This window comes from Mirounga leonina, unplaced genomic scaffold (genome assembly GCF_011800145.1).
Source record: "Mirounga leonina isolate KUSES-001 unplaced genomic scaffold, KU_Mleo_1.0 Mir_366, whole genome shotgun sequence".
In the NCBI taxonomy this organism is placed as follows: Eukaryota; Metazoa; Chordata; class Mammalia; order Carnivora; family Phocidae; genus Mirounga; species Mirounga leonina.
The window spans coordinates 28,444,896-28,458,398 of NW_023270709.1; the positions used below are offsets into that span (position 1 = coordinate 28,444,896).

The window sequence follows — 13,503 nt, forward strand, 5'->3', positions numbered from 1 at the left end:
TCTTGGCTCTCCCCGGAGCGACCTTGGTTTTCTGTTCAGGGTCAGCCCCTGGCGGGCATCAGGAGGAGGGAACCTGGATCTCTCAGAGAGGCTACAGGATGGAGCCTCTGGCGGGTGCTCAGCAGAATGCCCTCCGGTGGAAGCCGAGACCCCTCCTTCATTACTTCAGGACTTTTCCATGGGGCAGGGGACGCTGCTCCCCTGGAGGATCCACTTTCTTTCTTTTTTTTTAAGATTTTATTTATTTATTTATTTGAGACAGAGAGAGAGACAGAGAGCATGAGAGGGAGGAGGGTCAGAGGGAGAAGCAGACTCCCCGCCGAGCAGGGAGCCCGATGCGGGACTCGATCCCGGGACTCCAGGATCATGACCTGAGCCGAAGGCAGTCGCCCAACCAACTGAGCCACCCAGGCGCCCGAGGATCCACTTTCGTACAGCAAATGCAGTTCTCTGGGTTGGGCTGAACCCACACACCGTGCACCCCCATCCTCCTCCACCCACCGACTGGACCCTGACACTTCTGATCTGAAAACAGTAACGGATTTGGACCCCTTCTGAGGACTGCTAAGGTCCCGGGGGTTCTCAAGAACACCAGAGACCCAGAAGAAACTCAGCAAGGAGACCCATTTCTCCACACCACCTCAAGCTGGCTCCGGGGTCCCCTCACTGCCTCACGACTCTGCTGGTGCCTACCGAGACCCATGGAAGTCTCGCATCCTGAGCCGATGGCCACAGACTGCCACTTTCTTTCCTTACTAGCTTCTCAATGCAAGAAGATAAAATTTTCCATGTGTGTCTACTACCTCTGAATTTTACAAGCAGCCCATTCCTGGAGCTGAGACCCCAGGTCTCCCTCGTGGCTGTTACTGCGTGGACGCTGTGTCTTCCCTGAGGACTGCATGAACGCTGGTGGTCCCAGGGCTTCCGGAGTGCCTGTGTTCGTTCTGGAAGCTGGAGTCGCTTTCCTTGTCACCCCTGGTTTTCATGTTCCTGAAAGTTTAAGTCCGGGATCATTCTGTTCTGTATACAACAGGATTACAGAGTCTCACGTTACCACAGATACTCAAATTCCACTTTTCAAGTGCAAAATAATATTTTAAAGTACAAAGAATTTAAAGTGCAAAAAATATGTGAAAAAGTTCAATTTTTGAAGGGGAAAAGAAAAACAGCTATTTCATTTCACTTCCTGGTACCAGCTTTTCTTAGTTTCCAATATTCTGAAATCTGACCTCACATAAAAGACTGACCTCTGATGATAAAACAGCCTTCACACAGGGCTTCCCAGCACGTTCTCTACTCCTCAGATTAGGAGGAGGTTTTGGTATACTTTTCTCCTGTTTTTATGTGTTTTTAGATTTTCAACAATGAGCAGGAATTTTATAGGCAGAAGAACGTCTGTGTCTTTGTTGTTTCGAGAAAGCAAGGCTACCTCGCGGGTGGGTCCCCCGGAGACCGGAACGGGAGGGGGGCGGCGGGCTCTAGGAGGCCCATGTCCACCCCTCTCAGCGGTCCACAGCGGCCAGCCCCACCTGGTGTCTGGGTGGGCGTTTGAGGAGCTAGGTGAGGGATTGGAGGAAGCAGGGACCAAGTGAGAGAGGAAGACGTCCCAGACATAATATGGGGGTGGGAAAACACCGAGGGAAGCCCACTGCTGCAGAATTCTCTTTATTTGAGACAGTGATAAGGAGTTTGAAGGTGGGGCAGCTCAGGGTGAGGGGAAAGCCCATCCTTCAGAATGAAGGGACATCCCTGCCCAGGTGCCGTGGCCTGAATGCACAAGGGACAGGCACCAAGGAAGGCTCTGGTAGGGTCCGACCCAGAGGGGTTTTGGGACCCACCATCATGGAGATGCCCCTCCTTTCATGTGAGGCCAGCCTTCAGAGATCCTGTAAGAAAGAGAACTACAGGGCGTCAGGGGGAGCGAAGATTGCATTTGGGAGAGGAAGAGCTTAACAACACAGGTTTATCTTGGAAGAGAGAAAGGCTACAAAGGGGATCTTGAGAGTCGTCCAGTTTCTGCTTCTTTAAACCTTCAGGATGGAGAAAGGACAGAGGTCAGAACTTCTGGGCACTGCCTTTTTAGGGACATTGGGTCGTCTGAATCATTTATTTCCTTTGGGATGGAGTGGAAAAAACTTGAAATTTTGGGAGCAGAGAGTTGGGGACAAAGGTGTTCTTTCCCTTGTTTTCAAACACACTCATGAATGTATGTACACACTTGGGTGATACAGGATGGTTTGGTTATAGGGACACTGGGTGGGAAGGAACGTGGAGCAAAGATGGATCCAGTGTTAAGCATGTTCTTTAGGTGGGAGGCAGGTAGCCACTTCTGACGGTCTCTGGCCCTTTCTACTCGGTTTTGAACTGTTTCAGGTACTCCAGGATGTCTGACTTGACCGTGCTGACGGGAGCCTTGTGGAACCAGCGCATGACAGGGACTCCATCAGGCCCCACCAGGAACTTCTCAAAGTTCCAACGGATGTCATGGACCTTCATGGGCTCCCAGAAGAGTTGGCTTGCTGAGCCCAAAAGATCAGAGGTTGGAGGGCAGGAGTTCTGGAGCAGAGATAGGAAAAATAGTAGGGTTTTTTTCCTGCTTCTGTGTGATCCAGTTTTATCCCCAACCCTAGAAGAGTCTACTCACCATCCTGCGTCTCAACATATTAACTACCTGACATGCTCCCAATGAACCACAGATATTTCAATGCAACATCACCAACATAGCAACTAGCAATCAACCAAGAGCTAGAGAGTATGACAGTAAACAGAAAATATTCTTCCCTTCCCTGTCTGCCCCTCCCAGGATTATATCATGGTGCGTCAGTAAAATACTATCTTCTGTTTTCTTTGATAAGTCATATCATTCTGTAGCTTCAGTTTTCTTAGCTGAAAAAAAAAATGGTTTGGTTTAGAGTAGTCGTTCCCGGAGTTGGGCTTCATCGTCTGGTAAAAGTTCAATAACTGTTTTTTGGAGATTAATGTAAAATAACCAACATTTATTTTGACAATAAGAAAAATCAAAAGTCAACTATAACTGTAAATTTAAAAATTAACAGATTTTTAAGTATTAGGTTGAAGAAAATAAAATCGATCGTATCACCATTTTTGGTACCACACAAATGGTAATTTGTATGATTTAACCAAATATTAATTTAGTATCCGAATAAATGATGGCCTTTTATATTCAACAAATTGGGCTCTGCGAAAAACTCCCCACATTGTGGGGTTTTTTTCAGTTTGCCATGATGGATGAAAATTCCAACAAGGACCAGACTCGTTTGGCAGGCCAGCATTGGGAACCAGTGGCCTAAGAGGACTTCGGGGGGTTCTGTGGTCTTCCGTGGTTCTAACACTCAGTGGCTCCCCGGTCAGTTACCACATGGCACTCTCCATTCTGTACTCCATGTCTGTCTCCCCGATTGCATAGGGGTCCCCCAGGGAGGGGCTGGGCCCCCTAGTAGGTTTGGGCTCCCTGTGTGGCACAGCTTCTCGCACCTACGAGAGATTCTGTGACTGACGGTCGAATGAACCGATCATTGCCGTTCAGTAGGGGGGTTGGTCCCCATCGCAGCTGCCACACTCGGTTCCCAGTACTTGAAGCTCTCGGCTCACAACGGATCTTGCCATGATTCCTGAACTTATCCAAGCATTTCTTCCCAAGGAGTCCAACCTCGATCCTAGAAATGAACCCCATGCTTTCAGGGGAATCTCTACCTACCTGACCAATTCAAGGCAGGTGGGTGGTCACTCACCTTCAGGAAGGTAAAGACCTTCTGTTCTTTTTCTCCATTCACATCCCCTTTCTCAAAGAGCTGAAAATTGGGGACAAAGCCACCACCTGGACGCACATGCCTGCAATGAACCAGAGTGTTCCCAGGAGGGTCCAGGTTAGGACAGGAGTTTGGTAACGGCCACAACTCCACAAAAGGAAGTTAGAGATAAAGAGGGAGAGACGGTAGACAGGGAAGGTGAGGAAGGAAAGATGTCTGGGGGTCAGGACTTCATGCTTTAGGGAGCCAGTAGGCTGGAAGGCAGTATTTGAAGGTCAGGATTCCCGATTCATTTCTATTTCCCACAGCCCCTCCTTTGCCCTGCACTGCTCTTCCCGTCCATATTCCCCTAGTGTCACCATCAAGAACTCGAGGCGGAGTGCACGCTTGGGCATCGCCAGCCACGCAAGGTTGCATGCGAAGCTTCACAATGATGTTCCTGAACCCAGTGATCTACCACCCGCCCTGGAAGCTTCCAGAAGAAGAGGCCTCCAGGCAGAAGGAGGAAGGAAGTCCTGACAGGGCCTGTGCAGGGTCCCGGGCCGGCACTCACTTGAGCCCAGAAAGGATCTCTGAGTTCTTCCCCGGTTCTTGTTTTCCAAACTGGTTGCAGGGAAAGCCCAGCACGACGACACCAGAAGGCTTCAGCTCGTCCTGCAATGCATTCAGTTCTGCGGGGAGACAATGAGCAGCGTGGGCAGCCCGGCCTGGAGCAGCGGGGGACCTCGGCATGTGTCCATTTATCACACGCAAAGTGAGGACTGTAAGGGGAAGGTTCGAGATTACAGAGCACAAAGCCAGAACACAGGTTGCCAGAAACACATCCAGATAGCTGCCATCTTTCTCGTGTGGCGGTTCCCTACGTGGCCCCACTGCACCATCCAGGAGGGGCGCCCCTAGAGAGCACAGATGGGTTAGCCCGTGGATGGGGCGGGAGGCCTGCTGGATTCTGAAGGGAATTAGAAGTTAAATGCCAGGCCAGCTTCCTTAGTGGGGATCGACTGACTGATCAAACATTCTTAAGAAGAAGGCAAACAAAACGGACCTGCTCCCCCTGCCCCTTTGTGCCCCACGATGACACACCTGACACCCCAGTCATCCTCCCAGGAGCACTGTTTGGTCCCCTCACCGGGGCGTTGTGCAGGGAAGCAGAAGTCCGAGCCCGGCTCCAGAGCATTCTCTACCCTCTCGTCAACTGTAGTGACCTAACTGATGCCATCTCCCTGGGACACTTGCTGGGATTCCAGGCTACAAATCCAAACTGCTTCTTACCGATGCCGGGAGGGCTTCCAACCTGTTTGTCTAGGCCTGCACCGTGTTTCCACCATCAGCCACCCTCAGTCCCCACTGATTCAGTCCCAGTGCCCGCCGGCCCCACCCAGATTCAGCTCCACCTGCTGCCGTCTCCTCTAAAGCCCTCCTGTCGTTGTAGGTTTCTTCGGTTACCATCCATACTCGCCTTCCTCTTTCACCATCAAGAACACGTCCTTCCTAGGGCAGAAACACGCAGCAGACCCTGCTTCTAGTCCTTCCGCAAAGGCCTTCAACTCTCAATTCCCGCGTCTGGAGTAAAATCTGAATGAGACACTTTTTAAAATTCCCATGTTCTAGTTTAGTAAGTGACGTCACAGCAACAGAGAGGAAAACTGGTTTCAAACAAATGAGGAAACTCATCACGTATCGATAGAGAAGAATATCTGAGATACTGTATGATGTGAAAAAGCAAGGCGCAGAATCAGTTGTGTGTCCTGGCGCGTATGAGAGAGAGATTTGCTTGCCTGTACACTAAAGATTTATGAACATATACACCATAAACTGATAACCCTGGTTACCCAAACAAAAGAAACGTGGACGTTCTCACTCTTTTTTTTTTTTAACATGGAGCCCAACACCGGGTTCAAGCCCAACTTGCACTCACAACCCTGAGATCAAGACCTAAGCTAAAGGCAGATGCTTAACCATCTGAGCCACCCAGGTGCCCCCTCAAATTTAACTTTTTGGAGGGAAGGAAGCCCCTACTTGCTAAATGATACTAAACTGTTGTTTAGGCTCTTACGATTAGATCCTGAGATTTTATATAAATTAAATAAAGATTTAGTCTGTAGCTTTTCAGGTTCTCCCTAGGGTTGATTATACATAAAAATAATAAATACAAAGTGACCCCAAAATTCTTTTAAATGTCACATCTTCCTATAATCTGCACTTCTGAAAGTATCTTTTTATGAACAATTTCACCATTAAATTTAAAAAGTCTTTAGGTTCTCTCGGTGAATGTGAACCATTTGTTTTTTGTTGTTCTTTGAAGGAGGGGCTATTTCTTTCTTTTTTTTTTTTAAGATTTTATTTATTTGACAGAGAGAGACACAGCGAGAGAGGGAACACAAGCAGGGCGAGTGGGAGAGGGAGAAGCAGGCTTCCCACCAAGCAGGGAGCCCAACGCGGGGCTGGATCCCAGGACCCTGGGGTCATGACCTGAGCCGAAGGCAGACACTTAACCGACTGAGCCATCCAGGTGCCCCAGGAGGGGCTATTTCAATATAACTTTTCCCTAAATCAAGCAGCCCCCTCTGTATTAGTCCTTTTAGGCTGCTATAACAAATACAATAGACCAGGGGGCTTGTGAACAATAAGAACTTATTTCTCACAGTTCTGGAAGTCCAAGATCATGGTGTTAATATGGTGGGGTTCTGGCAAAGACCCTCTGCTAGGTTGCAGACTTCAGGGTTCTCACTGTGTCCTCCCATGGTGCAAGGGCTGGGGGGTTCTATGCAGTCTCTTTTTATAAAAGCACTAATCCCACTCATGGAGGTTCCACCCTCATGACCTCAACATCTCCTGAAGGCCCCACCTCCTGTTACCATCATATTGGGCACTGGGATTTCAACATATGAATTTTGGGGGGACACAAACATTCAGACCATGGCATCTGCTGACTGTTCTTTTTTTTTTTTTCTTTTTAGAGAGACAGTGTGAGCGGGATGAGGAGGGGCAGAGGGAGAGAGAGAATCTTAATCAGGCTTCGTACTGGCTCAATCTCATGATCCTGAGATCAAAACCTGAGCCGAAATCAAGTCGCTTAACCGACTAAGCCATCCAGGAGCCCTTGAATGTTAATTTAAAAATATCAAAATTTAGTGAGCCATGTATCTTAGAGGTAAGATTGCAATATACTTAAATTTAAGTGGTGTTAAAAAAAGAAAATTCTTGAATTTCTTATCACTGAAATCCCATTAAGACAAATGGATGGGAAAAAAAGACAAATTGATGGGACTTTATATTTTTGATCAGTTGAATAGATACCAATGTCAACATGTGGAAAATTTTCTTAAAAACTGCTCACATATTATTTTGACTCATTTCTTTGTGGCATCTGGTATAATTAACCTTTTGCATTAATCTTGAAAAAAGCAGAAAAATTAAGTCTGTGCCATGTCAGAAACTGCATTTATCTCTATTACAATCCATCTGAAACTTTAAATAACCTTTTCTGGATCAACATGGAAACCAAATTCTTCCCCATGAGTGCACAAAGAAAATCCACCTCAGTCATCTAGAAGAAGATCGGGCCACATTTGGAGATGGAGCATCTTTCCAAATAGCCATCACACTAAAGATTACCCACGAGAAAGCTACATTTCCCTCTTTTCTGTCACGGGGGGGGGGGGGGGGGGGGGGGCTGTGGAATCCAAGAGCAATTTCCAAAAGATCCAAGATCTGTCCTCTCTGCTGTTGTTCCCAGAAGTCGCCAATGAGAAGAATAAAGGCAGCCCCTTGAAAGCTAGACTCTGGCCTGGGGTCATAGCTAGGGCTTTGTGTTCTCCTGTTAAACAATTTCACAGGGGCACCTGGGTGGCTGTCAGTTAAGCGCCTTGCCTTCAGCTCAGGTCATGATCCTGAGCCATGATCCCACCATGATCCCAGGGTCCTGGGATGGAGCCCTACATCGGGCCCCTTGCTTAGCAGGAAGCCTGCTTCTCCCTCTCCCTCTGCCACTCCCCCCTGCTTGTGCTCGCGCTTTCTCTCTCTGACAAATAAATAAAATCTTAAAAAAAAAAACAACCAATTTCACAGGACATCAGTATCACACAACATCATGGTCACAGTGATTATGATAAGTCAAGACAAAAACAAGACCACTCCATAATCATATTTTAACACAGACAAAACATGAACCTTGTCCAAATTGCAAAAATGGCCAAGCATCTCTCTATTCTTGACAATGTAAGTGACTTCTGCTTCTTTACCAGCTACAGTTTTAGCGCTTTATTCCTACGACCTTGTAGATATGATTTATTAAGACATATCTAAATCACAGTCACAGAATTCTCCCCATTTCCTCATTTCCTGACAGCATCCAATTCAGTGCAAAGCTTCAATTCCTCGAATCCTTCCCCAGAGCACCTAACACAAGCCCAGATTCTCAGATAACTTCTTTCTAGCACTTTCTTTTTTTTTTTTTTAAGATTTTATTTATTTATTTGAGAGAGAGAGAATGAGAGACAGAGAGCACGAGAGGGAAGAGGGCAGAGGGAGAAGCAGACTCCCTGCTGAGCAGGGAGCCCAATGCGGGGCTCGATGTGGGGCTCGATCCCGGGACTCCAGGATCATGACCTGAGCCGAAGGCAGTCGCTTAACCAACTGAGCCACCCAGGCGCCCATTTCTAGCACTTTCTTAATGAGAAGCCCCATGGTTCCCTACAGTACACCTTCTCCCTTAGGGCATCGAGCAACAAACCCCACTTGTTCAGTGATAGGTACGTTCCTGCTGGTTTTTGATTAAATCTTTGGGAGAATCTTATTTCTCAAATCTGGAGATAATTCTCTTGGCCTCCTAAGGAGTGGAGCTGTGACAGGATTTAGGGGGACAGACTCCCATGATCACCTATCCCCCCCTCACTCCGCTCCTCCCAATAATAAATTAGGAAACCCTCCGGAATTAGAATATGGCCATCTGACAAAGCTAGTTCCAGAGGAACTGAAACCTGAGCTCTTACCAGGATACTGAGCTGTCAGGCCTCAGTAGGTGGCCACGTTGACAAAGAGGACGTGCTTGCCCGCATACCGCTTGAACTGAATGTACTCCTCTTCATTGAGGGTGAGGGCTCCGTACTCATAGATGGTGCCCGTCACCCCTTTGTAGCAATCCATCTGGAATGTAACAAAACCACAATGATGTGATAATAAGATAAACAATAACCCCCAGCATGCGTGGACTTTTGCAAAGCGCTCAGAGATCTTTCATGTAACACCTCGAAATTCTAAGAACCAAAGAGACTTTTTCCAGTAATATTTTTAGTTATGGCGAGGCCACCACTAGAACGTGTGTCTTGTAAGTTAAAATCCTATCTGTGTGGGGGGCGCCTGGCTGGCTCAGTCAGTAGGGCGTGCGACTCTTGATCTCGGGGTTGTGAGTACGAGCCCTATGTTGGGTGTAGAGATTACTTAAAAAATAAAATCTTAAAAAAAAAAAAAAGCCAGGGGGTGGGCAGGACAAGCACATTGTGATGATCCCAGCTTTGGTCTCTCAATGGATATCGCCCCGTGAACTGGGATGTAGAATCCCAAGAAAACTGTAGACAGGAAGGGCTGGACCTCTCTGACTCCGAGGTCAGTTCTGCTCCAGTTTGAAGGGATCTGATACTCAAAAATGCAACCTTTTATTCACAAGATGGCTTTCTATGGCTGGAATTGCCCCCCAAGCAGGCAGCAGTGGCGGACATAGACCTGGACGCCCCCCATAGGCTGCCTTGTTTTTATTTCAGAGAGGGGAGATGGTCTTACAAATGCTGGTCTTTGAGCATCATCTTACACGTCCCAGGGACCCAAAAACAGAGCACTCAGAGCAGTTTGAAGACCTGAACAAGTGTCACCAAGGCATATTAGAAATGCAAGTTCCTGAGACACGTCTCCAAAGAAGACATCCAGATGGCCAACAGACACATGAAAAGATGCTCCACATCATCAGGGAAATACAAATGAAAACCACAATGAGATACCACCTCACACTAGTCAAAATGGCTAAAATTAACAAGTCAGGAAACGACAGATGTTGGCGGGGATGCGGAGAAAGGGGATCCCTCCTACACTGTTGGTGGGAATGCAAGCTGGTGCAGCCACTCTGGAAAACAGTACGGAGGTTCCTCAAAAAGTTGAAAATAGAGCTACCTTATGACCCAGCAATTGCACTACTGGGTATTTATCCCAAAGATACAAAAATACAGATTCAAAGGAGTACATGCATCCCAATGTTTATAGCAGCATTATCAACAATAGTCAAACTATGAGGAGAGCCCAGATGTCCATCGACAGATGACTGGATAAAGAAGATGCAATATACACACACACACACACACACACACAATGGAATAGTACTCAGCCATCAAAAAGAATGAAATCCTGACATTTGCAACGACATGGATTGAACTACAGGGTATTATGCCGAGCAAAATAAGTCAGAGAAAGACAGTTATCGTATGGTTTCACTCATATGTGGAATTTCAGAAACAAAACAGTGGAACATAGGGGAAGGGAAGGAAAAGATAAAATAAGATAAAAACAGAGAGGAAGGCAAACCGTAAGACTCTATAGTTAAGAGAACAAACTGAGGGTTGCTGGAGGGGAGGTGGGTGGGGGATGGGCTAGATGGGGGATGGGCATTAAGGAGGGCACCTGCTGTGATGAGCTCTGGGTGTTGTATGTAAGTGACGAATCACTAAATTTTACTCCTGAAACCAATACTTCACTATATGTTAACTAACTTGAATTAAAACAAAAAAAAGAAATGCAAGTCCCTGGTTCTCCTGAGATCCGCTGAATCAGAAACTTTGTGGGTGGGGATTGGAGAAAAGGAACGAAGGCGGGGCTTTGCTTCAGCTCAGCTCCCAGTCTCCAGGCAGAGTTCCTGAGGCATACAGATTTTAACACTCCTACAGCTCCTTTAACATTTTACCACTATAGCTTTGCTCTGGTTAGTGTAACTTCACTTTTGTAACCGTAAAACCAGCAATCCTCCAAGCACATGGCCCACTGATAGACATCTTAAGGGTCTCATGACTAATGTTTTACTAGGCAGTAGTAAATAACTTTATCCTAACAGCAGCTAGCCCCTCAAGGTCCTGGAAGCCTTGCTTCCAAATTCCTTAGACATTTATGCTATCCGTAACCACCACTAACTAAAAAGTATGTAATCAATCACTCCTCACAGCTCCAGTGCAGCTCGTCCTGCCCACGGGTCCTGTCCCCGTGCTATAATAAAGCATCTTTTTGCACTGAAAACGTCTCAAGAAAGCTTTCTTGACTCTTCGCTCACTGCCCCACATCAGGTGGGACCCAGCACCCTGTGCTTTAACAAGCCCCCCAGATGATTCTTGTCTGGGGATCACTGCACTCAACCACGGATATTCTCCACCTTCTATGGGGGGGGGGGGGAGGAAGCCAATAAAAGACATGTAACTGGTTAAAATCCACAAGTGAGGCTGAGTTTTTGAATGAATTTGTCTGGTTTTAAAGTTAAAACCTGTTGGTACCTCACGTCACCCACTGGAATCCCCACCCTGCGTCCTAAGGCAAATACATACTAACGTCTCTTACAGGGTGGCTACTGACCTCCAGGGGGAGATTTTTTCCCCAAGGGCAACAGGCGATCTAGGGCACCACCGAAAGCTAAGAGCAAATCCTCTTACTCTGGTCCGAGCTTTGTTCTCCCCCACTACCCCCCCCCCCACCCCACTCCCCACCTCCCCTAAAATTAAAGTTGGCCAACAGCTCCCCTGGCCTTCTGGGCTTTATTATCCCCCGGGGGAGGGGGGAAGCCCCTCTTCGCTGACCCTGACACTCCCCCGAGTACATTCCAGCATCAGCTAGCTGCTCTCCCCCTGCCCCGGGTCTCAGCTCCCTGAGGAAGCCGGGCAGCCTCCCTCCCTCCCACTCCCCTTGCCCCTGCGTGTCCCGTTTCCCGGACTCACAAGGCTGCCCCGAGCTCAGAGCAGGGGCAGCGGCGGCGGGCACAGCAGCCTCGGCCCCCCGTCCACCTGCGGCTCCACGACCGCCCGGGGACGGCGAAGGTCGGCGGAAGGGAGTCGGCTTCGCGGAGCCCCCGCCTCGGAGACGCAGCGGCGGGGTCTGCAGAGCTCGGGAGGCGGGTCCCGGCCTTGGGGAGGGCGAGGGAGGACTCCTCGCGTCCCCCGAGACCAGGCCCGGCATCAGGTGCTGCGGTCCGCTGGGTCCGCAGCGGGACACTCACCTTCACCTGCTGGGTCGGCTGGGCGCGGCGGGCCAGGAACAGCGGGAAAAGCCACCAAGCCCAGAGCTGCGGGAGCATGGCTCGTGCGCCCAGGGCCAGGCGGGTCTGCGGCGCCCGGGGCGCCTCGGCCCCTTTTGAGGCCCTGGTGGGCTCGGAGCCAAGACGCGCGCTCCAATCGCAGAGCAGCGTGCACGCGCGCACACGCGCGCACGCGCATGCCCCCGCCCCCCCCCCCCGGCCCCCCCCCCCCCCCCCCCCCTCCCCACCGACCTTCTCCGCAGCCCTCGCGCCCCCTCCCCCGGCCGCGCCGCGCCGCCTCCCCTCCCCCAGCCCGCGTGCGCTCGGGAGGGGACCTGCACGGGTCCCGGCGGGTGGCGGTGGCGGTGGCGGTGGAGGCCTCTCTCCCTGGAACCGGAAGGGCTGTGTCCACCCTCCCCAAGGGGCCCGCGCCTCCTAGGGGCTCGCTCCGCACCCACGGAATCAGAATCAGACCGTCCCCCGATGTATGTGCACAGTAAAGTCTGAGCATCGTGGTCCCGGGTGACGTTCACCCCCCGTCCCGTCCCGTCTCTCAAGCTTCCGTCACTGAGTCACAGCACGCTGTCTCCTAACGACGAAGCCCGGCCGCGGGGCCAGAGTGTGTCACGCGCTCTGCCCGGCCACCCGTTCCCTGGCCGGGAGCTTGCTGGCGGGGCCCGCGGGGGGCACATCCGCCGAGGGGAGACACCGGGACAAAGCCCCGACCTGTGAGTCCGCACGGCCCCGGGCTGCAGCGTCCTTCGCTGCGGTCGTCTCTGCCCGCTCCCTCCCACGCCCTGCGGTGAGGCCCTGGCAGCGCGCGGAAGGCGACCCCAGCCCGCTGAGAGCGGCCCCCCGGGTTTCACGGCCGGCCGGGCTGTGCTGAAGTCCCTCGTGCCCTGGGGGGTACGCCTTCCTTCGGAGCGCGAAGCCCCTCGCGGCCCGGCGCGGGCAGCTTGGCGCACAGGGCGCGCTGCGCTCCTGGAACTGAAGGCGGGCTCGCGCTGAATTCTTGGGAACCCCTTGGAAGCCACGCCCGCTGTTGGCGCAGATTTCTGGGCTCTTCTCAAAGGCCTGTACACTGGCCTGGTCGCTGGCGCCCGATCCTGCCTTGCGCGTTCCCAGGGCGTTTGCAGAAGGCGCCGTCGGGCACAGACCTAGGCACGCTGCCAGGCTCTTTGGCCTCTCCCCGGTCCCGGTTCACAAAAAGGGCTGGAGCTGAGACTGAGGTGACAGAGAGACCACTGACGTCAAGACCTGTGTGTGACCAGCTCCTTGACTCAGCCACAGTTGGTGTCTCTGGGCCTTGGTTTTCCCATCTGTAAAATCGGGCTAATTACTGGAGTCGGCCTGCTGGGGCCGCTTTGAGCAGGGATCGTTCCTGGAAAGGACTCAGACGCGCGCAGGGCGCAGGTGAGCAACCATTCCCACCCTCGGCTTTACGCTTGAGGAAACTGAGGCCGCAGGAAAGCT

The 13,503-nt window shown here is 50.7% G+C and overlaps 1 protein-coding gene across 2 annotated transcripts; it reads right to left on the bottom strand.

Annotated features, from left to right (window-relative positions):
- Positions 1-2,349: 2,349 nt before the first annotated feature.
- On the bottom strand, positions 2,350-12,090 carry LOC117997538 (glutathione peroxidase 6-like). Of its 2 annotated transcripts, none has more exons than XM_034985911.1 (5): positions 12,013-12,090; positions 8,765-8,918; positions 4,324-4,441; positions 3,753-3,852; positions 2,350-2,556 (listed from the first exon to the last, which is right to left on the bottom strand). In XM_034985911.1, the coding sequence occupies exons 1-5, from the start codon at positions 12,088-12,090 to the stop codon at positions 2,350-2,352; spliced, it is 657 nt and encodes a 218-aa protein (XP_034841802.1). The 2 variants fall into 2 exon arrangements, with proteins under 2 accessions (XP_034841802.1, XP_034841801.1); XM_034985910.1 differs by having other exon boundaries at positions 12,007-12,090.
- Between the last annotated feature and the right edge of the window lie 1,413 nt (positions 12,091-13,503).